General features: G+C 47.7%; 1 protein-coding gene across 1 annotated transcript in view; it reads left to right on the forward strand.

Moving 5' to 3' along the window:
• The first annotated feature begins 239 nt into the window (after positions 1–239).
• Positions 240–25,579, forward strand: part of CCBE1 (collagen and calcium binding EGF domains 1) — a 229,386-nt gene continuing 204,046 nt past the window's right edge. The window contains exons 1-2 of the mRNA XM_047086463.1: positions 240–370; positions 728–808. Coding sequence (XP_046942419.1) covers positions 240–370; positions 728–808 — 212 coding nt within the window. The remainder of the gene's footprint in view (positions 371–727; positions 809–25,579) is intronic.

A 25,579-nucleotide genomic window follows, 5' to 3' on the forward strand; every position in this document is an offset into this window, starting at 1 on the left:
CGTGCACCGCAGACGACCCCTCCACCCGCTCCTCCGCGGAATTTGCACCCAGCACCCGGCTCCTGGCCTGACCCCAGGCCCCGCGACGCCCCCAGCCCCGTGCCTCGCGCAGGTGGCGCAGACGCCCCTGTTCTCCGGCGCCCCCTGCCGGGGAGAGGGAAGGCGGCGGCCGCGGACGAACCGGGCGCAGGCGGGGAGAGAGCTCCGGCACCGCCGGGAAGAGGCCGGGAGCTTCCCTGATGGTGCCGCCGCCTCCGAGTCGGGGAGGAGTGGCGAGGGGGCAGCTGGGCAGGAGCCTGGGTCCGCTGCTGCTGCTCCTGGCGCTGGGACACACGTGGAGCTACCGAGAGGAACCCGAGGACGGCGACAGGTAAGCGTTGCCAGCCCCGGCGTGGTGGGCGCCCGGCTCTCGGGGTGCGGGCGGTACCCCCGGTTCCTCCAGGCACCCGCATGCCCTCGCTCCGCCGGCTGGGTGCTCGGCTCTCCTAGGCGGCATAAAGCTCGGCTCCCCGCCCGGGGTCCCTCATCAGTGGGTCGGTGTTCCCTGTTACCGCCGTCCTGGGGGCTCGGTTCGCGCGCGGGGACCCCCCCCCCCCCGGCCAGGCCCAGCCCCTGAGGTCACTGCGCGTCCGCGCTCCGGGACGCCGCTGCCTGCCACCCTCGCGCACCCTGCTCCTCCCCTCCCGTGGCTAGCGAGCGAAGTTGCTCCTCGACCTTTTCTCCTTAGGGAGATCTGCTCGGAAAACAAGATCGCTACGACGAAATACCCGTGTCTGAAGTCTTCGGGTGAGCTCACCACGTGTTTCAGGTAAGCCCTGGGGCTTTGCCGAGTCCGCCAGGGCGCACCCTGCCTGGCTGCTTGGAAAGGCGGCTCCGCAGAGGAGGGGTTTGCAGGCGCGCTCGCTTTGCGCCGGGACGTGCTCGGGGAGTTCTTGGGTGCAACCCTTCTGGTGTGGCTTTGGGGCTAAAGCAATGATGGGCGACCGAGTGTGAACCTGGAGCTTGCACCTAAGTGCACCTCAGACCCCGAGTGGTTTACCGCTTCCCGGAATACCTTGCGTGGTAGCCATCTGAGAAGAGGAGGCGAGGCTGAAAGCTTCTAAGGAAAAGGGATCGGACCGTGGGTATCAAACTGTGCGCCACAGCAAACACGGCTGGCGGCGTTTGCATTTTGCTTAGAAACGTTGACAATTACCGGGGCCTTGTGACACTGTCACGGTCTCTGGGCAAAAGGGTGGGGGAGGTTTGCGGGCTGTGGACGTAGTTGTGTTGAGCGAAAACGTCGAGGTTGAGCCACAAGGAGAGGATTTCCTGAAACCGCAGTCCACAGATGACCTGGATGCCTGTTAAAATTACCCCTGGTTCGGGGGTCTATAAATTGGGAAGTACTTCCCAGGTGGTTCTCAGTAACAAAAGGAGAGAAAATCCCTATTCCCTGCTTGCTATCTCAGAGGTGAGGGTCCGTTTGTTTTCACCTTCGAGTTCCTGGCTTGTTTCCGTGCTTTCCCTGGATGGGAAACACGTACCCACGAACGCAAGTTGCCTTTTAAAAGTACTGTGCGAGATGGGAATCTCACACCCGTGCCACACTGTCTTCAGGGGGGTCGTCCTACACTCTGGGGTGCCAGGATAAATCCTACAAGATAATCTGGAAGTCCCCACAAGTGAATTTGGAAGAAAGCCTTCCTCTTGGGTTCATCTGTTACAGCATTACCATGTTTTCAGCTGTAGAAACCTTATTTCACACGCTCAAAAGCTTGCATGTGTTTCCAGGGCTGGCACGTTAAATGATCTAAAAGCTGGTAATCAGTTACGTTATGTACTGTGCTCTAAAATCTGGCAGTGGACTGTCATTTAAGCGAGCCCATACTCCTTGGGCTTGGGAAGGGTGGTCTCCAGGACGTGAGTAGTCAACACTGAACACATGGGGTTGGGGGGGGACGGGTGAGTCCGTTCAGTTTGTAGGTGTAAAGGCTAGAAGAGGTTAACTGCGCAAGCAAGGTCACCCAGTTGATGAGAGGGTGTGGGCACGAGGATCGCTGTGTCCTCCACGTGACCGCAGTACTAGGACACGTGGTTTTCCTATCAATACAGCACGAAGCCTCTAACTTAACGAGGAAAGTGTCCCTGAGATGGTTTACTCATCTGTTCAGTCCCTGAAGGTCAGACTGCACATAAAGCAGTGGCCTTTGCAGAATGCATGTCTAATTTTCAGAAACCACTGGTGCCCTGATAGGTGTCTTAAGTTGACTTCATGACGCTGTTACCGTCATTTTCCCCAGCTGTTTAAAAACCGTGGCTTTTTTTCTACACAAACTCGAGAGACCCTATCCATGTCTTGACAAGCTGTTCCTTTGGATAGCTGTTAAAACACTCGAGGGTTAACAAATCATCTTCTCTATCACAAAAAAGTAAGGAGCTTTGTTCTGGAGGGGGGGGTGGTGAGTGGAATGGGGAGGAGGGGGTTTTTAGTGGGGAAAGTGGGGTTAATGGTCCCCGTGCCTGTCTTCTGGCTTTATGGAATTCGAGAGTTTTGTGTATACTGCGTTAGTTTTGGACTAGGAAATCGCGAAGTCAGGGGAGTAAAGTCCAAGGTTGGCAACTGCTGCCCCTGTTTGCTTTTGAACCCCACGGATGCAGGAGTACTGTGCTTGGATTGTGAATTGATGGGCCGAGCCCCGTAGACTCTTGGTACTCCAAGGGATCTGCAAACCAGCATCCTCTAGGAGCTTGTTCGTCTCGAGGCCTGCCCCTGACCTCCCAAATCAGAGCCTGTTAGTGCAATATACGTTAAAGGTTAAGCCCTTCTAGAGAAACCACGGTCTTCAACCTGGTCGCCGCAAACCCACTTAGACTGAGCCTTCGAGGAGCACAGAGGCTTCTGCAGGTGCACACCTTGGTTAGTGCGGTAGGAGGGACAAACACTGAAAGGACCATCCTTCCGGGAAACCAGACTTTTCGCATCTTGGCTGACCCTGGATTAAGCTTAAGTACAGTATTGGAGATTCCTCTTAGGGAATGCAGACGGATGGTCCCCACTCGTTACCACTTGTCCTTACAGTTTTTAGCGCTGGTGAACTGTAGAAGTCCCTGCTGAACTTGTTAAACGATTTTATGTGACTTCGGCGAGGGAGAGGAACGAAGGATTTTACTCCCTTTTGCCATGTTCATTTTAGTATTGGTTGGATCCGTTACTCCTAAAAGTATATGGAACCCTGAATGATGTAGAGAATGAAAGATGGGTTCAGACTGTTGATTCTGGACCCCTTTCCTGCCATCTGTGCCCACTTGGGTTACACAGTTTCATCTCAGCAGTACTTTTCCACATTAGCCTTCTGTTAAATGACAACCTTGAGGACTTTGTACTCAGCCCTGTTCCATGCATGTCACATGCACCTCTAATCTACCGGGCCGCCTGCATTGGTGGCTCAGTTTTACAGGGGGAGGAACCAAGCCTCCAGGATTAAGTAAACTCGGTTGGGGTCGCAAAGTTAATACACGTGGGAGCCGAGATCCAAACCCAGGCTTGTCTGACCTCAAAGTCTGGGCCCAGGCCCTTTCATCATCCCGGGCGTATCTTACAGAGGAGGCAGACTTTTCTGGGATCTAAGACTATAAATTCAGGTGGCTGTGCATTCAGAAGACCCTGGTAGAAGACCCCCCCCCCCCCCACCATGGCTCTTTTTTGAATTAGCCCTGCCTTTGAGATCGGTCTTAGACAATGGATTTCATACGACCTTGTCCTACCCAAAATTGGTTCATATGTGTACAGCTTTCCTTCCTTGAAGGATTTCCTCTTAACCACAGGATCTGTCTGTGGAGACTCTCCACCCCAATGTGCATTGTGCCCAGTGCCCCCAAGTTCAAACACTCGAGCGAATGCTGGTAACTGCTTCATGTAGAGTGCAGGTTGGGTGGTTCAGACTTCTCTGGTGCAGCGTGATTTAACTACTGGTAAAGGAGTACTCCCTAACTCTGACCTCCTTCCCTCGGACTGTTTAGCGAGACCAAGCGCATGCTTTTATCATGGTGTTACCCTCCTGTGGCTGTTAAAGGTTTTCCCACAAGTTGCCTTTCCCAACCACGTAGCTTTGAACAAAATGTTTGCCTTTTGTTTGTTGGGTCTATCCATAAAAATGACAAGTTAGTCTCCTGGAAGATGAAAATCCGTGGTGTAGGAAAGGTCCAGAAAATCCCGATTTTTGAGGCTGTCTGATAAACATTGTAACTTGTCTCACCCATTGAGAATCTGTTAGCACCTTAAGATAACCTTACAAAATGCACATAAAAGAATAACTTACTATCTCTGATCTCCATTTATAGACCTGATTTTCCGACCAAGGCCTTTGAAACCATGAGGATAGATGCAGTTCAAAGTCCTACAGTTCAGACTGTAACTACCCGGGATGGGGAACAGATTCGAAGCGGCCAGGAATGATTTTCTGGGCAAGAGAAAACTAAATGTTAGGTGCTTAATTTACATTAGGTGTGACTGTTTTGTGATTGCTGGACCTCCGAGGCCTGTAGCTGCTCCTCCGTGGTAGGTCTTTCCGTAGAGTCTCCTTAGGTACTGCTTTTGGGGTCCCTCCCGTGGGAGATCATGACCTAGGGATGCAAAAACTCCCACCTTTCCATAACGTGTGCATTGCCAAATCCTGTTAAGAGGTCGAAGTTAAGGTGATAGTTATGCAAGTGTGTTTACTTGAGACTTGGAGGACAGCAAAGTCCCTTAGAGCCGTACTGCTAGGCTGACGACTCGAGCTGAGGCTACGTTGAAGGAAAGACTGTAGAGTGCACGATCTGGTCACAGAGCTCCTAAGGAGGACGTGAAGGTCAAAACCGCAGTAACAGGAACTGTCCCGGTTTGAATCCCAGCTCGACTAAATTGTGACCTTGAACAGTTTAACCTGCTTTAGTGGTCTCCTTTGTAAAATGAAGATTCTTAGTACGGGAGGTACAGGGTTACCCTGAAGATCGAATGAGCTGATGTACGTATTTAACGATTGCACCTTATCACTACTGAATTATGTTTGGCATATCGAGTACACGTGGTAGATGCTGATTGGACACTAAGTTCTGGGCAGGATGGTGGCAGTTTTGGGGAAGAAAAAACTCCGCATCCAGAAAGAGTGTATACCCCCGGACACAGCAGTTTTTAGATGGCTTTCCAAATGTGGGGATAGGTCAGAAATCCAGTGCCTTGGGAAAAGTCACAGAGAGCGGGTCTTTGCTTCTTCCTGACTACGTAAGGTACCCTACTTGTGTGATGAGTGGGCGGGAGGCATAGTTCCCTTTAAAGGATCTTAGAGGCTTGTGCCTCGTCTAGAGTCAAGGGTGTTCTTGGTGGTGACTGGAAGATGAGGAAGCAAACCTCCCAGTTCCCAGCCTGCTCGTCTCCCTTCTGTGCGTCTGTTCTGTGGCCAGCATAGCTCAGGACAGGCACTAGGTGGCCACACCGCGACTAATTGTTCTCTCACTCGGGGTATGCTGTCCCTTGTTCAGAAAGCGTTTGTATCCTTGTGACCAGCCATCTAAAGGTGAGGACGTGATAGGAAAAGAGCAGGACACAGGTAGAGGTAGCTTTGTGCAGAACTGATTAAATCACAAGCACGTTGCAGGCAGCCTCGGTTTCCCTGTGTTAGATCCTCTTTGTCACTGGATGGTGCCCTCATGAGGGTATTGGAGTGTCTGTCCCCTGGTCTGCGACTGTCTCGTCAGAGGCTAGTCTGCCTGGACAGTGTCCCGTACCTTGTCAAGTGACTGAACGTGACAAGCAAATGGAAGTTGACTTTCTTAGCCTTTCTGGAATTCACGTTGCTATTTTATCCAGGTATGCCTCCTTTTCTAGCCTGAAGGACAGGAAGCTGCTTTTTTTGTTTTGTTTTGTTTTAGAAACTGGATTTCCTGCACTGCTGAGAGATGCTATCGTGGCCTTCATTGGTTCTTGACCCGTTTCAACTACCGTGTTACAGGTGCTGAGTCTGGAAGCTACAACTAATGCCATGCACTTGGTCCTTCACGTAGCACCTGAAGAGAACGTGGGTGTTCCTGCCTGTAGTTAACTGTCCCATAGACCCTGGCTTTGAAGTCGGGGGTTGCATTTTTACGGGGGATCCTGCTCCCTTCCACGTTTATCCTCGGCTGAAGGACCCATGTGGGAGGCAGGGAGGGTGGAAGGTATCGGCCAAGGCAGGGGCCTGTATCACTTTTCACTCCTTCTCAGAGGAACAACACAAAGTGCTAGGAAACAACCAAGCATTGAATTCACCACAAAAGGCTGTGCTTTCCCTGGGGTGCCCTTTGAGATGGCTCCGTTGGCCGTGCTCATTGTCCCTGAAGTCATTGATGCCTGACTTCCTACATTAACTTCATCTGAGTGAAGCTGCGTGGGTGCACCCGGAAAAAGCAAAGGCGCTCTTTATTCCAGAATACTCTATCTGCTCAGGAGAAAGTTTGCATTTCAATCAGTCTTCTCCGTGTCAGTGAGTTCGGCTTCCCCAAACCTACCACCACCTGCCCAGCGGGACCCTCCCTGCTTTTGTGAGTTAATGCGTCTTGCCTTTGGAGTGCCGTTGATTGTCTGGAGAACAGAGATCTCTGTTGATTGCTTTTCTTTGGGGATGAAAACATACACAACTACAACATCCGTGGGTTTCTCAAGCTAGGTTCTTTTCCACGAAGCCGTGGGGCAGTTGTAAAGTTCTACCAACGATTTTGGTTCATTTATTCAGCAAATGCTTGAGTCCCTATGTGCCAAGCACACTGCTGGGGCCTCTATGTGTGTGTAAAAGGCAGGAAAAAAAAGCACCTCTATCCTCCTAGGACTTAAGGATTTTAATTCCATTTCTCTTTCAGTAAAGGAATTTAGAGTCTAATGTCTTTGGGGCCGTTTTTGGCGCACATCTGATTAAGGTGACATCTGGAGGGGGGCCTACGAGCTTGCAAATTCCAGTGGCCCACCTGTATCCTTTCAGCGCAAGAACCCCGCCAAGCAGGAACCTGAGAATCCAAGGCTGGTGGTAACCAGAGTTCTGCAGGGGTGTTAGACGTTAGCGTGTGCCTCCAGTCTCTCCCAAGAATTACTGGGATGGGAAGGTATTAAGGAACTGAATTCTCTGGCTCTTTGCCCTGTGAGGTAGATGCCAGCATCAGAACGGGCCCGCTGGGAACAACCAGTTCGCCTCTGCTCTCCCCACCCTCCTGTTTGCCAACGGTAACTTGAGGCAGACAGTTGTGAGGAGGCATGTCCCTCCACATTCCTTTGTTGTCCTCACCCATCCTGGTTCACTGTAGTCATAAGCTGAACTTTCTGGACAATTTCCATGCTGGGGAGGAGAGGGGAGAGTGGAGTGTGAGGTCTACACATTTAACCCCCTTTGAGCAAAGCACCTCTTTCTGGCTTCGAGTCCAAAGTGTGTGTGGGAGCTTGGAGGTGTGAATAGACTGCCTCATTCTGTCTGGCGGAGTGTGGACGAGATCATTTTTCCCTACCCTTCAGGATTTCAGGAACCTGGACTGCATCTGTTCTCTGCCTTTACCTCTGTTCTCAACCTTTCTTGGCTGTGTCTGTGGGCCGTTCTGTGTTTGCCCCACTATGGTGAGCCCCCTCCCCCAGCCTCTGGGGAATGGTGATGGCAGTTGTCAGCACAGCAGTGGCTGGTAGAGAGCCTGCAGGAGGCCAGGAGAGGTTCCTCTGTTCTGGGACATGGCTCTGGGAGTTGGGTATAGGGCAGGAATCGGCAAAGTAGGGCACAAGGCATGTTTTCCACAACTCTTGGCCTAAGAATGCTTTGTAGGTCTTGAAAGAGTTAAAAAAAAAAATGCAACAAAGACCTCACTTGGCCCTCTAAGCCTCCGATCTTTACCATCTGGCTCTCTCTAGAAAGTTGGTCAGCTTCCAGAGCCATCTTCACACGAGGTCCGGGAGTGGGATCCTCCATCTGGAACCTTGTCCACAGATGGAAGTGTCTCAAGAAGGTGACTTTAGGGACCTTTGGCCAGCTTTGTCTTCAGGTCCTTGCTTTTCTGTTCCCTTACTGTATTTGGGTCTCCTGACCTGTGCATCTTTGTGACCCGGTTTCCTGATCTCCAGGAGGCTGGAACTCCGTCCACCCTCTGCCACTCCTGCCCCAAGTCCTCATCCCCAGATAACATAAATGGATGTAACTTGTCAGTGTTGTAAAGCTGACCTTATTGCGGGTAGTTGAGTACTAATTTCTGCTTTTGTGTGTGTTCTCAAGACCCGGCTTCCTGTGTTGTTGAGTAGTCCATGGCTTGCCAAGGCTGATCTTCCCCTCCCCCACCCCTAACCCAATACTTTAATTCCTGACTTTGCACATTGATGATCCCATGTTGTGTTGACTCAAAGCCACTGCTCTGTGGATTTGTTTTGAATTTCTACCATGGGAAACATTGCCTTCAAAAATCAAATGATAGTACCTACTTGAGGAACATGCATCAAAACCCTTTCAATGCGGGAGGGGGGGGTACTCTAAATCAGAGTTGCAACATTACGTTTTTCCTTCTGTGGCTAAGAAGTCTTCTGTTTCTCCATTCCACTAAGCACAGTGTCTGCCATTAAACCTTTGAATTTAAAGTCTGAAGTGCCTTTTAAAAATGTCAACTCTTTTCTGTAAAGATCACAAAGACTTGTGATGCCTTCTGACACTGAGCATGTGAGGGAAGTGAAGGAAAGAACTATTTAGAAGCAATATTCTGAGTGGGGGAAGCCAAATCTAATGGCCTTTTGGGGAAAGGAAAGGGAAAGGTTGGACTCACAACCTGACCTATTAAGAGGAATGCCGTGGGGGCGTGGCAAAGAGCAAAAAGGTATAAAAACTTGCTAGGGAATAGAGAGCATCCTCTGGAGGTGAAGTTGGAGAATATGCTTGAAGTCACGTGGGAGCTTCTGACTTTGGTAACCGCCATTTTCATGGATTCAAGTAAACGGAGGTGAAGAGAGTGTGGGAAGTGTGACAGATCTACACTTGGAATTTTTGTGACCCGTGGTGGGTGCCCAGCCAGCACTGTTGCCGTAGAGATGAGGCTGGCTAAATGGTGGTGCAGATGGGGCACCTTGGCGCCCCCCCTGCCTTGCTTTGATGTCACTGGGCATTGCTCTCATGAATGGGCCCAGGTTTTGTTTGGGAGGTGTCTGTACTGAAACAGCTCGTGATTTTTGTGGTGGAAAAGTTGCATGGCCGGGCAGAGGTTGCCTTCCTAGGAATCCACGAAGACCTTTGCAGGCAAGGATGTTCCAAAAAATGGCACTGGAATTGAGTTCTGGTAGTCCCTGAAAGGTTAGAAGAACGTAGAACCCAATGTCGGTGAGATTTTATCTCTGAGGAAAATTTGAAGGACTTTTTTTTTTTTTTTTTTTTTTTTTTTTTTTTTTTTTGCAAATCAGTAAAAAATGAATTTGTTTTCTAGACCTCACTCTTGTACCTTCTGGCCTAGCTGGGCAGACACAGGGAAAGAGGTTTTATACAGGAACCCTGTACTTCTGTGGAGGTTACTACAGGCACCAGTTTTTTTTCTTAATCTTGTTTGTTTGAGAGTGAGCACACAAGCCGGAGAGGGACAGAGAATCCCAAGCAGCGTCCATGCTGTGAGTGCAGAGCCCGACACGGACCCGATCCCACGACCCTGGGATCATGACCTGAGCCGAAATCGAGAGTCTGGTGCCTGAGCCACCCGGGTGCCCCGGGCCCCAGTTTCTATTCGGAACACAGCTGGAAAAGGAGTCGACAGAGGGAGTTCGGATGCCAAAACCGAAATCATGGCGACAAGTGGGGTGGCTGCTTCCCTTGTGAGTCTGCGTGCCCATTCCTGCTCAAGGTCCCAGAGCAGGTGCGTGGCAGAGCCCGGCTTCTAAGGCAAACCGTCTGACTCCAGAACCTATGTTCTTACCCACGGTTCTTCCTAAGGGCCTGATCTTCTGGTTACCTTGCTTTCCTCCTGCCAACCACAAACGAAAAAGTGGCGTTTAGAGGGGAGAGGAAGTGCTAGAAATAGGAATGTCTATTCCACAGGAATGGCTGAAAGTGTTAAGACTCTCAAAAGTAGACCCAACAACCCAACCCCCCCCCATGTCCATTTGCTAGGCCTGCCCAAATGACCTAGGCTCAGGTGGCATTAACAGAAACCCCATTCTCGCAGTTTCGGAGGCCAGAAGTCTGAGCTGAAGGTGTTGATAGAGCTGATCCCTTTCCAAGCGTCTCCTTGGCTTGCAGACCGTTGCTGCCTCCTGGCGTCTCCACCAGATCCTCTCTTGTAAGGACGGCACTTCATATCGGATCAAGCCGCTCTTAATGACCTCATTTTAAGTCGTGAGCTCTTCAAAGCTCCTGTCTCTAAATGCAGTCCCACCCTGAGGGGCTGGAGTTCATTCAGACTTCAGCTTTGGGGAGGTCACGATACAGCCCTGTAACCTGCCCTCCCAATAAAACACAGCACACGCTGGGCCGTGTGTGTGGCAGGGGGGGATGTTTTACGTACGTACCGTAATTCCCACGAGCGGCCCTGTCCACCCTGGTGATCCTGAGTGATCGAATGCAGCTTAAGGGCCTTCAATACCACTGCAGAAAGAAAAGGCTTAAACTATCGAAAATCGCATAAACCACGATGTTATTTGTAACGTTCGCTTCTTTGGAACCTCTCTAGGTGGACCTCAGATGGAGGCCGTAGACTGTTCTGACCCTTTCGTAGAGGCATCAGAACTGCAGGTGCTGAGGCCCCACTCCAGATCTTCTCAAACAGAATCTTGCATCTAGACAAGGTCCTCAGGCGTTTCCTATGCACGTTACGTTGAGACGCATGGTCCTGATCCGTCGTTCTAGGGTTTGCTCGCTCTCCTGTGGCTCCTCTTTGCTTCTGACGTAGAGCCACGGGCAGGGATTCATAACCTGGGCTGCACATTGGAACCCCTTTGTGAGTGTTCGGGAAAAAAAAAAAAAACCCTAGTGTCTACATGGCACGCTAGACTTCGGTACGTCGGAAACTCTGGCGGTGGGCGTACCTGGTACCAGGGGATTTCAAAGCTCTGTGCGTGATTCCAACTTGTAGCCAAAGCTGAAAACCTTGGAGCAAAGGGCAAAAGGGAGTGCACAGCCTGGCTCTTTGCCAGAGGATAAATGGTTACTTCTGGAGCTGGGTCCTCCTGTCTTTCCTTGCAGGTCCGTGCCCCTCAACGGGGGAATTTACAGCTTGAGTTTGTGTTGGTGGACCATCTATCAGCCTGGTGTCCTCATTCCTTGTCTGTTAGGTCCCAGTCTTTCTCCCTACATCTCCTTTCCACTCCTGGGGGGGGGGGGTGATTCGAGGGCAGCTGGGGGAGCGATGGTGTGGGTGCAGGTGAGTCAGGAAGGGTAACACTGGTCTTCCTGAGCTCGTCTGTGTTTCTGAAGCTGAGCACCTCGAAGTCTCTCTTGTGCGGACCCCACCGCTCTTTCTTTCCCTCTTGCAGGCTCGCAGCTTGGTGTCTGGAGCTACTTAGTGACCTCTGGTGCTTTTTTAAAAGAAACATTTTGCTTTGTTGCCGCACTGCGTGAACCTTCTCCCAAGATATAAACACGGCTCAGCGTATTATAAATGAAAGCTTTTCAATGTCAAGCTGTGTTTTTCTTTCCTTGCAAGCATCAAACGCAAGCACCGTTTTTTTTCCACATGGTGTGATAGGAAATCTGTGTGCCGTCAGAGTCTCTTGCCATTCCATTTTTAGGTTTTTCTTCAGTGTTCTGATCACCGAAAGAACCTCTCCATCCCTAGCAAACGTGAGGCTTTTTGTAGGCTTGCAATTAACTTGAACACAAAACAACATGCTCTAGTTTGTATGGTTATCACCCGAGCCCCATATTTACCATATGGCCTTAAGCCAGGCAGTCCCCAAATAGGTCTACATAGAATGCATGGCTATGTGCAAAAAATGGCCTTTTTTTTTTTTTGAGTAACAGCAATCATGTTGATTAAATCCTAGAAATAGAAATTACTATAAACTAAGAAAGGAAATGAAATTGCATTTCATGGATGGATATGCTCCTGAGGCTCTTTAAAGAGGGCTTTCCTTGAATTGGAGGCTGGGAAGGTAAAGTGGTGCATAAATGACCTCAGAGTTTGAAATGCACTTTCAGAGTCTGACAGCATAATGTGTGGCACCCTATTAGAGAGGATGTGATCGGAACGGATATTTAAAATCTCCAGGCATGAAAGGATCCTGACAACTTTCTCAGCACTCTGCCCCCCCCCCCAACACGGTCTTTCAAGTCTTTTCCCAGAGACCCCTAGTGTTTGGGAACCATGTTTTCGGGTTGCGGCACAGATGAAAATTATTTGCGGAGGGCACGTTGAGGTCACTAACAAAGGCTGCTCGGGGCTGGAGGTGCCTAGCCTGGGAGGCTCTGGCGGTCCAGCTGCCACCTGCTGTCCCAGGGCAGGAGGAGGAGGTCTTGTTATACCTGGGGCCACATGTGGGCCGCGAGGGGGGTGGGGGGCTCATGGTACATTTCCAGTGTAGACTTCCCTTCCCCCACCCTCATAGCTCTTAGCCATTGGGCTCTGTTCAAGCTGCCCCACCAAGTCCGAAGTCTTCAGTGAATCTGCTCTTGGCTGTTCTTAAGAGCCCGTTTCCCCCCGTCCCTCCTTTCAAATGATTGCATCGTCTTGGGATGTGTACTTAACCTGTCGCTTATCTACAGCTCGGTGGTTGGATTGTGCTGACACGTTCGGTCTGTGTATCTGATGCGATCTCTGCAGTCATTCTGTGCAGCCCTCGGTGCTCCTAGGGCCACGGTGACACCCTGTGTCCTGAAGGGATGGGGGTTTCGCCCCCACTTCTGAGGATGCTGCAAAAGGAAATTGCCATAATGATGAGGGGAAGACGCTTCTTGTAGAAAAACAGGTAAAGGGAACCCTGCTTTGAAGCTCCTGCAGGGAAAGGGACACACAAAAGAGGAAATCTTCCCTTCTTAATCGCAATTGCTCTGTGCACGTTGCACATCCTGGTGATGTGGGACTTCTCACCGTGGGTGCTCCCTAATTCCCTCTCCAGGGTAGTGACTGCCAGGGGACCAGAGTGTGTGTCTCGCTCTTCTCTGTGCCGGTGTGACAATATTTGTAGTTTGCCTCTTATGGAAATGGGCTTGTTCTAGAATTGCTTCCCCCCCCCCCCCGTAATTGGTGAGGAGCCCCTCTTATCACCTAGGGCGCTAACTCACTTTTACAGCATAATATTTCATTGTTTGGATGCACCTTATTCAGCTCCTGGCTGGGGAGCTCCTTGTAAGGCAACTGAGTGCCAAAGGGCCCCCCCTGAGGCCTTGGGTTCAGGTTTTAAACTTAGGATGCGAATTTCAAGTAGGTCAAGTTTTCCCGAAAAGAATCGGAAGGAGCAGATAACTTAGTACCGCTAGAGGGTACTCTGGGCTGGAACCTGGACGACCTGTCACTGCCCTCCTAGAGCTGTGGGTGCCGGTCCCCGTGAGCCTCCAGGGCTGACCCTCTGATCCTCCGTTGTGGGAGCTTGGGGCTTTGACAGAGTTCCTTCCAGGTCTGGTCATCTGAGACTGAGCACTCCTTCACAGAGCGCAGAACAAACGGAAGTGGGCTTAGTTTACAGCCCGGGGGGATCTGCTTGACCTAAAGAACATCTTAAGGGTGAGGACGCTGTGGAGCGTTCTGGATGCTTCTCTCTAATCCGCCTTAAAAACGGGATCGCCATCCTCGAGCTGCGCACGGAGTGTCTCGAGTGCCTTCGGTAGTTGCCGTCGCCCCGTCACGAAAGAGGAGACCGTCTTTTGACTCCCCGGGTGTATACTCGTGAAAGCAAACCTTCTCTTGGCTGTGAGCACAGGAGCCCATCTTCTGCGGAAGTGTCTGAGGCCACCCCTTCCCGTCACACCCCACCCTCCCGGCTGGCTTCTGTCTGCTTGCTTTCAAGACCTCCAGTCCCACAGAGCAGGCTGAGGCGGGCGAAGTATGCGGTTCCCCACGTAGGGGAGAAACCTCCTCGTGACCCCCTCCTTTCCAGAAGGGAGACGTTGTTGCACTTGGGCAGACTCCTGTTAACAAAGTGGGACCTCAGATGGGAAGGCTTCCCCATGAAACGTCCTTCCCCTCTTTTTATCCTAACACACTGGGCTCAACGTGTGTGTGTTCTGTTTACAGAAACTTTTATTACGAATTTTTCGATGCGTGTCCTCTTGAGTTTACTTATCGAGGGGTCCCTGTGAGGACCGTGAGCGCTAATTGGCCTGCGGCCGCGCTGCCCGTGTCTCCATTCTGCTCGGGTTCCGGTTCCATATTTGGCTGTGTTTAAAGCTGCCCAGGGAGGAGGGAACGTGGTGAAACAAGGCAGCTACATGCTTTAGACCGAGAACCTCGTTTTCTGCCAGATTACCCACGTAAGAGAATGAGGCATCTCTTGAATTACCCAGATGATCAGATTTTTTTTTTACAGGGAAAAATTTTTTAACTAAATCCAAGTTAGTGAACATAATAGTGTAATGATTTAACAAGTGCCCTCTGTAATGCCCATCACCCATTTAGCCCATCCCCCAACACCCCTCCAGCAACCCTCAGTTTATTCTCTGTATAGAAGAGTCTCTTCGGGTTTGCCCCTCTTTTTCTTATTTTTCCTTCCTCTCTGTCCATATGTTTTCTTAAATTCCACATAGTGAAATCATGTGATAATTCTTGAATTTCACTTAGCATAATTCACTCTAGTTCCATCCATGTTTTTGCATATGGCAAGGTTTCGTTCTTTTTGATGGCCGAGTAATCGTCCATTGTGTATATATACCACCGCTTTATCCATGGTAGCACTACTGTGAACATTGGGGTACAGATATTTTTTTTTTAATTTTTTTTAACGTTTATTTTTGAGACGGGGAGGGGCAGAGAGAGAGAGGGAGACAGAATCAGAAGCAGGCTCCAGGCTCTGAGCCATCAGCCCAGAGCCCGACATGGGGCTCGAACTCACAGACCGTGAGATCGTGACCTGAGCTGAAGTCGGACACTTAACCGACTGAGCCACCCAGGTGCCCCTTGGGTACAGATATTCTTAACCCCCTTCTGCATGGGTAGTCCATCCTGGTTTAACAAGACGGCAGCCCACTAGAGCTCCGCATAAAGCGGACAAGTTCGTCAGCTTGAAGTTTGGTTCTGTTAATCTTCTTGTGCACGCCTCTTTACATTTCAACCTGTGTTCCTTCTGTAAGCGTTTTCACCAGGCTGGGGGTATAATTAGACAAACGACTCTCAACCACAGCCTTGGCTTTTCAGGGTACTTGCATCATAATCACAGAGAGGGAAAAAAAGTTAGGAATTTACCTCCTTTTTGAAAGTGAAAAGCCAGCCGTATTTTCCCTCTGCATTTTTTAAATGATGAAAATATGAAATATGCTATGGTAGGAAACTCAATTCCCATAGACTCCACTACCAATATCAGTAAACAAGGTTCTCCATTGGGGCGCCTGGGTGGCTCAGTCGGTTGAGCGTCCGACTTTGGCTCAGGTCATGATCTCACGGTTTGGGAGTCTGAGCCCTGTGTTGGGCTCTCTGCTGTCAGTGCTGAGCCTGCTTAGGATTCTCTCTCTCCCTCTCTCGAGTCTGCCCCTCCCCTGCTCATTCTCTTTCCAAAAAAAAAAAAAAAAAAATGCTATTTCATTGATTTTTGTACTTGTATTTTATATTTAGGATCTTTTAAACCAAGTGGACAGGCCTTGCAACTGTTTCCCGATAGCAAAATTGTATTAAAGAATGCATTAGCTTCACTAGTATCAAAAAGCAACTTAGAGGGGCGCCTGGGTGGTGCAGTCGGTTAAGCGTCCGACTTCAGCCAGGTCACGATCTCGCGGTCCGTGAGTTCGAGCCCGGCGTCGGGCTCTGGGCTGATGGCTCAGAGCCTGGAGCCTGTTTCCGATTCTGTGTCTCCCTCTCTCTCTGCCCCTCCCCCGTTCATGCTCTGTCTCTCTCTGTCCCAAAAATAAATAAACGTTGGAAAAAAAAAAAAAACAACTTAGATATTCTTAACTGAAAAGAACCCACAGCTGCAGTCCTTTTGTTAATGTGGTGCCTTATTTGTGTGCATTGTCCATGTTTTATGTAGTAAAGGAAAATCAGTATCACTTTCGTTTAGTTAATGTCCTACCATAGTTTGAAATATTATCTAAATTAGAGCTTTAGTGTCCAGTGACTCCACAGTGGAGAAGACAGATGGTAGGCCCTCGACCCCTCCCAGGACCTCTGCTCCCACCCCAGCACCACATTCCAATTTTCAAAACTTCTTTTGATTTTTGTCTGTAGCTCCAAGTAACTTAGAACTTTGTGTCAATTTCTGGTGTCGTCTCTTGACGAATTCCTTCTGTGGGAGAGACTTCAGCTGTCCTCAGCCACCGTCCACACACTTCCCATCTTTGCAGCCAGTGGACTTCTGGTTTGGGATGGACCAGTTTTTCATGGTCTTCAGGGTGATTGTGGAAATGCTATTGATGTCTAAGTCCTGAATGTGGAGTGCCTTTCCTGTAGCTCAAAAAAAATTTTAGCTTCAAAAACAGAATCGTGAATCCAACCCCCAAGGCACCCTCATTTGTATAAATTTCCTGCCATCCTATTTAAACTTATTAAGCGTTGGGTCACTTCAGACTTCTTGGAGAAATTCCTTTCAGAGCTTGAGGCCTGCCCTGGTCCGAACTGGTTTCTTGCTGAGCCTGCTGTGGCTTTGAGATCTCCCTTACTATCAGCCTGGGAGGTCTCTCGGTCTCTACTCTCTTGGTCTTCACTCTGTCCATCGCGGTCTGCTCTGTCTGGGTCTCTTGTGTCAGATTCTGGGTTTCCTGGACCCCATGTTTTCCCCTTTTCTGATTTACTCTGTTTTGGTGGAGCCTACAGTCTAGTTCTTCCCTGAGAGTCTTTGGAGGGATTTTTTCTTTTTCTTTTTTTTTTTTTTTTTTTGAGTTGCAGTAATTCACCCATCCAGTTGTCCATTTGGTCTCCACTGGATGTCTTTTAGACATTTCGAAGATAATCCATCCAAATAGACACGGGGATCATGTCCCTCTCGATACAAACACTGTTGCCCTCACTTGTGACCTCAATACCTGATGAGTTGCTCTAGACTGATCTGGAAGTGATTTTAGATTCTTCCTACCAAATATATCTAAACTTGGGCTCTGTTGACTGCTACCAACCTGGTCCAGGCCACCCGTATGTGTGGCCTAGACTGTTGTAACCGTTGTCTCCTGTCCTGCCTCTTGGAATCTGTTTCCACGCATCAGAAAGTGAGATCCTGAACCTTAAAAGGGATGATGCCTGACTCCAGCTTAAAATTCTTCAGTGGGCTCTTACTGCCCTGGAAACAAAATCTATACTCCTTACCTTAGCCTGTGGGGCCTCTAGTGATCTGGCCTCTTCCTGTCTACCCTCATCCTATGTTCTTGCTTCAGTTTAGCTCATTTCTTTAGATGGCAGGCTCTTCCTTGTTTCAAGGTGTTGCCTATTTGGTTTCCACTGCCTGGATTAAAAAGTCTTCCCCTGCTTAAGAACACAAAACCCCAGTAGTCGCTCGCTCCCAGTCCTTCAGAAGTTAGTGTTACCACAGTATTCTCCCCAGTCTCTGTGGTTCTCCATATCAGGTCCTTGTTTCATCCTGTTAAGGTACTTAAGTCCATTTGTGGCTTTATTTTGTATCTTTTCCTGACTAGATGTAAGGGCGGGGTCATGCCTGTCTTACTCTGAATCCCCGTGCCTAACACAGCACCCTGCCTGTTTTCCACACAGAATGCGTGTTTGGGGAAAGGTGAATGAATACACATGGTCCTTGTGCAATAAGGTCATCCTCTGAAACAGAGCCATGTTTACTGGTTGCGGATTTCAGTTTGTACTCGGCTCTGTTCCAGATCTGTAGGGCAGTTTACAATACATAAAATATGAAGAGAGCGTCAATTAAAAAGACCAAAAGAAGACTGGGACTGGAGAAACGGAGCCAGGATTGACGGTAAGAATGTCTACCATACAAACAGACCTGCTATGGGTGGCCCAGCTGGCTCCCAGCGCCCCGGCAGCCGATGAGAAACCGCTCCCTGCGTCCATATGGTAAAAACTGAACAATGCCTGGGGGAGCTACAACTGGTCTTGATGTGAAGACCAAAGAGATTTCGCCCGAAGGTCACGGTGGAAAGAACGGTACATAACGTGATGGAGCCTTCCCTGTAATGGACGTGGTCAGTTGCACGGGAATGACTCTCAACCATGACCTTCGAGTGCAGACTCCCGCTGTCCAACCACGTCCGGTTTGCTTGAGGCCTGTTTCTGGGCCCCTGGGACGTTGCTCGGGCCATACGTGCTGTGTGGTGACGTTCATTGCTGCTGCCTGCTTCGAGAGAGGACCTGTGTGGGTGGGGACAGGGGTGTCTGCTCCGGCTTTAACTATCTGTAACTTCCTTTCTTTGTCCTAACCAGACATTACTGGCTCTTAGTATGGCGTGCCCTTCTCTTCCCGACTGGCTCCTGTTAAACATCTTAGCGATCCTGCTTTCCTCCCAGACTTTTCTTTTTCCATCCATCCCGTCTGTAGGTCTGGTATATACTTCCTCCAGCAGCGTCTCGTGGCTTAAACAGGTCTAGTCTCCAGGACAACACCGCAGGGATGTTGTGAATCTTCGTACTTGAAAATGGCCATCTGGAAAGCAAGGAGTCCGTCTCACTCCTGCAAATGCCTGTACGACATAGGCAGTCAGAAGGTATTCCTGAATGGGTAAAAGGATGGGGGGGATGGGTGAATACATTCCTTCCCAAAGGCCTTCTCTAGCCACGGTTACCTTACCCCCACTCTGGATAGACCAGCTGGCTTTTCATGTTCTGGATGGCGTGTGGGGCTTTCCAGGGCTAATCTGTGAGCGCCGTCACTAAGATTCTAAGGAGAAATATAAACGAGGACGTTATCTTCCTTAGCTTTGTAGAAGAGTAAATGAAGTCTCTGAATGTGGGAGCTGTCCACTTAAGTGAGGCTGCCCGGAGCAAAACTGTGCTCTGAGGAGTGGACGATCTCATACTTTTGCTTAGTTTTCTGCGAAGATCGCTCAAAGTGAAACCAGCCACTGAACATTCCAGTCGCTACTATGAAAAGTAAGCCGAGTCCATAGATCTTATCGCATCGTGGGTAGGCTACAGACCTCTCCCTCGGGATCAGCTCTAATACCGAAATGCAGTATAACGCGCCAGATGACCGAACGCCATTTGCGGCACGGGCTGCCGCTGTTTGTAATGAAGCTCTCCTTACCGGGACCGGGAAGTGTCCATAGCCGCAAAAGCTGGTGCCACTTGGTCTGGTCAGCTGACTGGTTCTGGGTTCTTTCCTTCAACATTCTTCTAATCCAAGTTGCGACTTAACATTGGGGGTCGTGTTCACGATTTCCGTTTTGTGCTGGACGAGAAGCCACGGATGAAGAAGATCGGAACGTGTACAAGGGCGTGCAAGTGACAGTCTCAGTGGAGATGGTATGTGAAAGGCCCTTTGAGCTAAAACCTGGATATGATTAAATGCTTGGATTTGCTCAGGGATGTTGAGGTTTTAGAGCCATAAGCTATTGTTATTTATTAAATTTTTGCGGAAAATAAACTGTTGTTGTAAACCTGAACCTTTGGAGATCCTAACCCCCTTTTCCCAGCGGAACAGTTTTTCCCGTTCATAACACAATTGTTGATTATACAAGATTTCTTAAGAATGCGAATATTGTGTAACAGAAGAGATTGTGTTTAATTTTCTGGACGTTGCCAAATACGCTCTTCACATTAATTTTGGTTGTATCCAGAAATATTGACTTCGCTTTTAATAATCATAAGATGCCTTGCACACCTCCCGTGTCCCAGGCCTTAGGCTCTATACGTGATTTTCTTGACCCCTTTCGGCAGCCTTATGGCAATTTTTATTCACAAATGAGATGAATTAAGGCTTCGGACTGTCAAGAAACTTAATGTCCTTGAGCTTGTGACAGACCCATGGTGGAGCAGCGTTTCCAGTTGTGATTATTCTTACTCATTTCTTTCCACAGAATTTTGTTCCGTCCTCTTTTGCAGCATAACTAACCACCTTACATCTTGGTGACCCAAAGCCAGGATTTTCTTGCTCCTGGTTCTCTGGGTTTGCATTTGGGGCAGGGCTCATCAGGGATGGTGTTGGCTGGAGGAAGCAAGGTGGCCTCTGTCATGCGTTGGGGGCCTTGGTGCTGGCTGCCGGCTGGAAGGCCTCCATTCTCTAAGTGACCTCCCTACCTGTTCCTTTAGTCAGTAGTCTGGGCGGGGCCTCTCTTCATGGTGGTCTGAGCGTTCGAGGAGCACAGAGATAGAAACTGAGATGGAAGCTTTTAAGGTCTAAATTACTCAAGACTGGAACCAGTGTAGGTCACTTTGCTGTATACTGATTGTGTGTGTGTGTGTGTGTTTTTAATTTTTAAAGCATGAGAACACGAGTGGGGGAAAGAGGGGCAGAGAGAGAGAGAGAGAGTGTGTGTGTGTGTGTATCTTAAGCATGTTCCATGCTCAGCACAGAGCCCCGTCCTACAACCCTGGAATCATGACTTGAGCGGAAATCAAGAGTAGGACTCAACCGACTGAGCCAACCAGGCCCCTGTTGTGTCTTTTTTAAACTTTTTTTTCTATTTGCAGTGCAGTTAACCTGAAGCATTATTAGTTTCAGGTGTACAATATAGTGATTCAGCAGTTCTGTACATTACTCCGTGCTCATCAAGATAAGTGTACTCTTAATCTCCTTCACCTATTCTGTGCATCCCCCCATCTCCCCTCTGCTAACCATCTGTCCTTCTAGTTTGAGCCTCTCTTTGTTTTGTCTCCCTTTCCCCCCTGCTTGGTTCACTTGTTAAATTCCACATATGAGTAAGATCATATGGTGTTTGTGTTTCTCTTATTTTGCCTAGCATTATACTCTCTAGATTCACTGATGTTGCAGATGGCAAGATTTCATTCTTTTTTGTGGCTGAGTAATAGTCCGCACACACCACATCTTCTTCACTTCTTCATCTACGGATGGACACTCGGGCTGTTTCCGTGATTTAGTTATAGCAAGTAGCATTGCAATAAACGTAAGGGTGCATGCATCTTTTCAAATTAGTGTTGTATCCTTTAGGTAAATACCTTATGTGCCATTCCGGGATCATAGGGTGGTAGTTTAATTTTTTGAGTAACCTTCCGACGGTCTTCCACAGTGCCTACGCCAGTTTGCATTTCCACCAGTCGTGCGTGAAAGTTCCTTTTTCTCCGCATCTTCAATACTTGAGTTTCTGATCTTTGCCATTCTGACAGGTGTGAGGTGATCTCTCACTGTGGTTTTGATCTCATTTCCTGATGATGGATGGTGAGCAACTTCTCACGTGTCTGCTGGCCATCTGTAGGTCTTTGGAGAAATGTCTGTCTTCCCAATTTTAATGATTATTTTTTTTTCTGGTGTTACAGAAGTTCTTCATGTATTGTGGGTACTAACCCCCTGTTGGATGTGTCATTTTTGCAAACATCTTCTCCCATTGTCTTTTAGTTGTGTCGTTTCCTTTGTTGTGCAGAAGCTTTTTATTTTGATGTAGTCCCAATAGTTTATTTTTGCTTTTGTTCGCCTTGGGAGACCTACCAGAGAGTTGTCATGGCTGCTTTCAGAGAAATTACTGCCTGTGCTCTCTTCTCAGACTTTTATGGCTTTCAGTCTCACATTTGTCTTTAATCCGTTTTGAATTTATTTTTGCATGTGGTGGAAGAAAGTGGTCCAGGGGCACCTGGGTGGCTCAGTTGGTTAAGTATCTGACTCTTGATTTCTGCTCATGTCACGATCAGTCAGTTCATGAGATTGAGCCCCACGTCGGGCTCTGTGCTGACAGTGTGGAGCCTATTTGGGATTCTCTCTCTTTAACCCTTTTCTGTTCATGCTCTTTCAAAGAGAAAAAAGTCCAGTTTCATTCTTTTACACGTAGTCCAGTTTTCCCTACACCATTTGCCAAAGAGACTGTCTTTTTGTCCCTATTGTATATTCTTCCTCCTTTGTTGAAGATTAAATGACCATGTTGCAAATTTACATTGCAGTGCTCTATTCTCCATTGATGTCTATTTTTGTGCCAGTACATACTATTTTGATTCGTACAGGTTTGTGATCTAGCTTGAAATCTGGAATTGTTACCTCCGGTTTTTTCTTTTTCAAGATTACTTTGGCTATTCAGGGTCTTCTGTGGTTTCATACAAATTTTAGGATTGTTCTAGTTCTGTGAAAAATGTTGTGGGTACTTTGGTGGGGATTGGGTTGACTCTGAAGATTGCTTTGGGTAATGTGGACACCTTAATGTTTCTAATGCTTGAGCATGGATGGTCTTTCCATTTGTCTTCGATTGCTTCAATGTTGTATAGTTTTCAGAGTACAGGCTTTTGCCTCCTTGGTTAAGTTTATGTTAGGTATTTTTGGTGCAGTTGTAAATGGGATTGTTTTCCTAATTTCTCTTTCTGCTGCTTCATTATTAGTGTAAAGAAATGCAGATTTCTGTACATCGACTTTTGTATTCTGCACTCTTACTGAATTCATTTATCAGTTCTAGTTTGTGGAATCTTGAGGGTTTTCTACTTACAGTATCCTGTCCTCTGCAAATAGTGAAAGCTCCTTATCAGTTTGGATGCCTTTTATTCTTTTTTCTTGTCTGATTGCTTTGGCTAAGAATTTGGGTACTATGTTGAATAAAGGTGGTGAAAGTGGAATGCTTGTCTTATTCCTGACCTTAAGAAACAGCTGTTTTTCTACATAGAGTAGGATGTTAGCTGTGGGTTTTTCACATAGGACCTTTATTATGTTGCAGTATGTTTCCCCCAGACCTCCTTTTTTGTTTGGCTTTTATCATGAATGGATGTTATACTTTACAAATGCTTTTCCTGCATCTGTTGAAATGATCATAAGGGTTTCATTTTATGTGATGTATCCCATTGATTTTGTGAATATTAAACCACCCTTGCATTCCAGGAATAAATCCACTTGATCATGGGGAATGATATTTTAAATGTATTGTTGGATTTGGTTTGCCAATCTGTTGAGGATTTCTACATCTATATTCATCAGGTTTGTTTTTGTTTTGGGTGGTGTTTTTATCGGGTTTGGTATCAGGGTAATGCTGGCCTCATAGAATGAATTTGGAAGTTTGCTTTCTTCTTGTATTGTTTTGGAATCCTTTGAGAATAAATAGGTATTAACTCCTCAAAAGTTTGGTAGAATTTACCTGTGAAGCCATCTGGGCCTGGACTTTCGTTTTTGGGAGTTTGATCACTGATTGAATTTCATTGCTGGGAATTGGTCATTCAGATTTTCTATTTCTTCCCGATTCAGTTTTGGGAGGTTGTAGATTTCTAGGATTTTATCCATTTCTTCCAGGTTCTTCATTTTGTTGGTATATAATTTTTCATAACCTCTTACAATCTTTTGTATTTCTATGGTGTCAGTTGCCTCTCGTTTCTGAGTTTGAGGGTTTGTTTGGGTTTGAGTCTGGCTTAAAGGTTTATCAATTTCCATCATTTACTTCTGCTCTTACACTGGCTTTGGGTTCTATTTTTCTAGCTTCTTTAGGGGGTGTGTAAGTTTAGGTTGAGATTTTTCTTCTTGAGGTAGGCCTGCATTGATGTAAACTTCCCTCTTAGAACAGCTTTTCCTGCATTCCAAAGACTTTGGACCATTACATTTTCATTTTCTTTTGTCATTTTTTCATTGTTTTGATTTGTTGACCCATTCATTTAGTAGCATGTTATTTGACCTTCATGTATTTATGCTCTTTCCAGATATTTTCTGTGGTTGATTTTATAGTCATATAGCATTGTAGTTGGAAAAGATGCACGGTAGGACCTCAGTCTTTTTTGTTAGACTTGTTGTGGGGGCTAATATGTGATCTATTCTGGAGAATGTCCTGTGTGCACTTGAAAAGAATGTATAGGTGTGTGCTATTTTTATGGATGGTATGTTCTGAACATATCTGTTAAATCTCTCTTGTCCAATGTGTCATTCAAAGCCAATGATTCCTTGTAGATTTTCTGTTTGGATGATCTGTCCATTGATGTAACCGGGGTTTTAAAGTCCCCTGCTGTTACCGTTTTATCAGTTAGTTCCTTTATATTATTTAAAAAAATTTTTTTTAATGTGTTATTTATTTTTGAGACTGAGAGAGAGCATGAGCAGGGGAAGGGGCAGAGAGAGAGAGAGACAGACACAGAATCCGAAGCAGGCTCCAGGCTCTGAGCTGTCAGCACAGAGCCTCACACAGGGCTCGAACTCATGGACCGTGAGATCATGACCTGAGCCAAAGTCCTTTATATTTTTTTATGAATTTGGGCGATCCCGTGTTGGGTGCATTAATATAACTGTTAAATAATCTTGTTGGATTGTCCTTTTTTATTAGTGTCTTTTGTTAAGGTTTCTTTGTGTTGGAGAGTGTGAGTGGGGGAGGGGCAGAGGCAGAGAAACTTCAGCGGGTTCCACGCCCAGCGCGGAGCCCAACATGGGGCTCGCTCTCACGACTGTGAGATGATGACCTGAGCTGAAACCAAGAGTTGGATGCTTAACTGACCGAGCCACACAGGTGCCCTTTTTCAGAGTCGCTTTAAAGTCTTATTTTGTGTGATGCAAATGCTACCCCAGCTTTCTTTTCACCTCTGTTTGCATGAGAAACTTTCTTCATCCCTTCACTTTCGGTCTGCATGTGTCTCTAGGTCTGAAATAAGTCTCTGGTAGGCAGCACAGTCTTGTTTTTTTTACCCATTCTGCCATCCTGTGTCTTTACGGGTGTGTTCAGTCCATTTACATTCCAAATCATTATTGATACGTATGCACCTACTGCCATTTGTTACTTGTGGTTGTTTTTGTAGTTATTACTTCACTTGTTCTCTTTCATAAGTTGGCTTTCTTTAGTGACACTTAGATTCCTTTATTATTGCTTATCTCTTCCTATCTTTCAACTTGTGGTTGGTTACCATTATGTTCGTATATGACCTCTTGTGCACCTAGCCATCTATATTAAGTTGAGGGTCACTTTGAACTCATTCTTGACTCTCTCCCACCACCCCCATGTTTTAGGAATATGGTGTCCAATTTGACATCCTTTTCTGGGCCCTCGACTGATTTTTACACTTAGTTTACTGCTTTTAGGCTTCCTCTTTTCTTCTGCTTGTGCTCTTTCCTTCCCCTCAGAATCCCCTTGAACATTTCTTGTAGGGCTGGTTTAGTGGTCGTGAACTGTTGTTTGAGAAACGCTTGCTCCTTCTGTCCTGAATGATAGCTTTGGTGGAGTATTCTCGGCTGTAGATTTTTTTTTTTTTTTCCTGTTTAGCCCTTTGAATCTATCCTGCCACTCCCTCCTGGCCTGCAGACTTTGCTGAAAAATCCACTGATAGCCTTATGGGGTTTCCCTTCTACGTAACGGTTTTCTTCTTGCTGCTTTCGCCATTGTCTCTCTATCCCTGCTTTCTGCCATTTTAATGACCATGTATCCCAGTGTGGACCTCCCGGGGTTGATTTATTTTGAGGGCTCTCTGTGCCTCCTGGATCTGGATTTGTTTCCTTCCT

The sequence above is a fragment of the Lynx rufus genome, unplaced genomic scaffold (genome assembly GCF_022079265.1).
Source record: "Lynx rufus isolate CCGP_SWC_20201006 ecotype Redwood Valley unplaced genomic scaffold, mLynRuf1.p SCAF_20, whole genome shotgun sequence".
Classification (NCBI taxonomy): domain Eukaryota; kingdom Metazoa; phylum Chordata; class Mammalia; order Carnivora; family Felidae; genus Lynx; species Lynx rufus.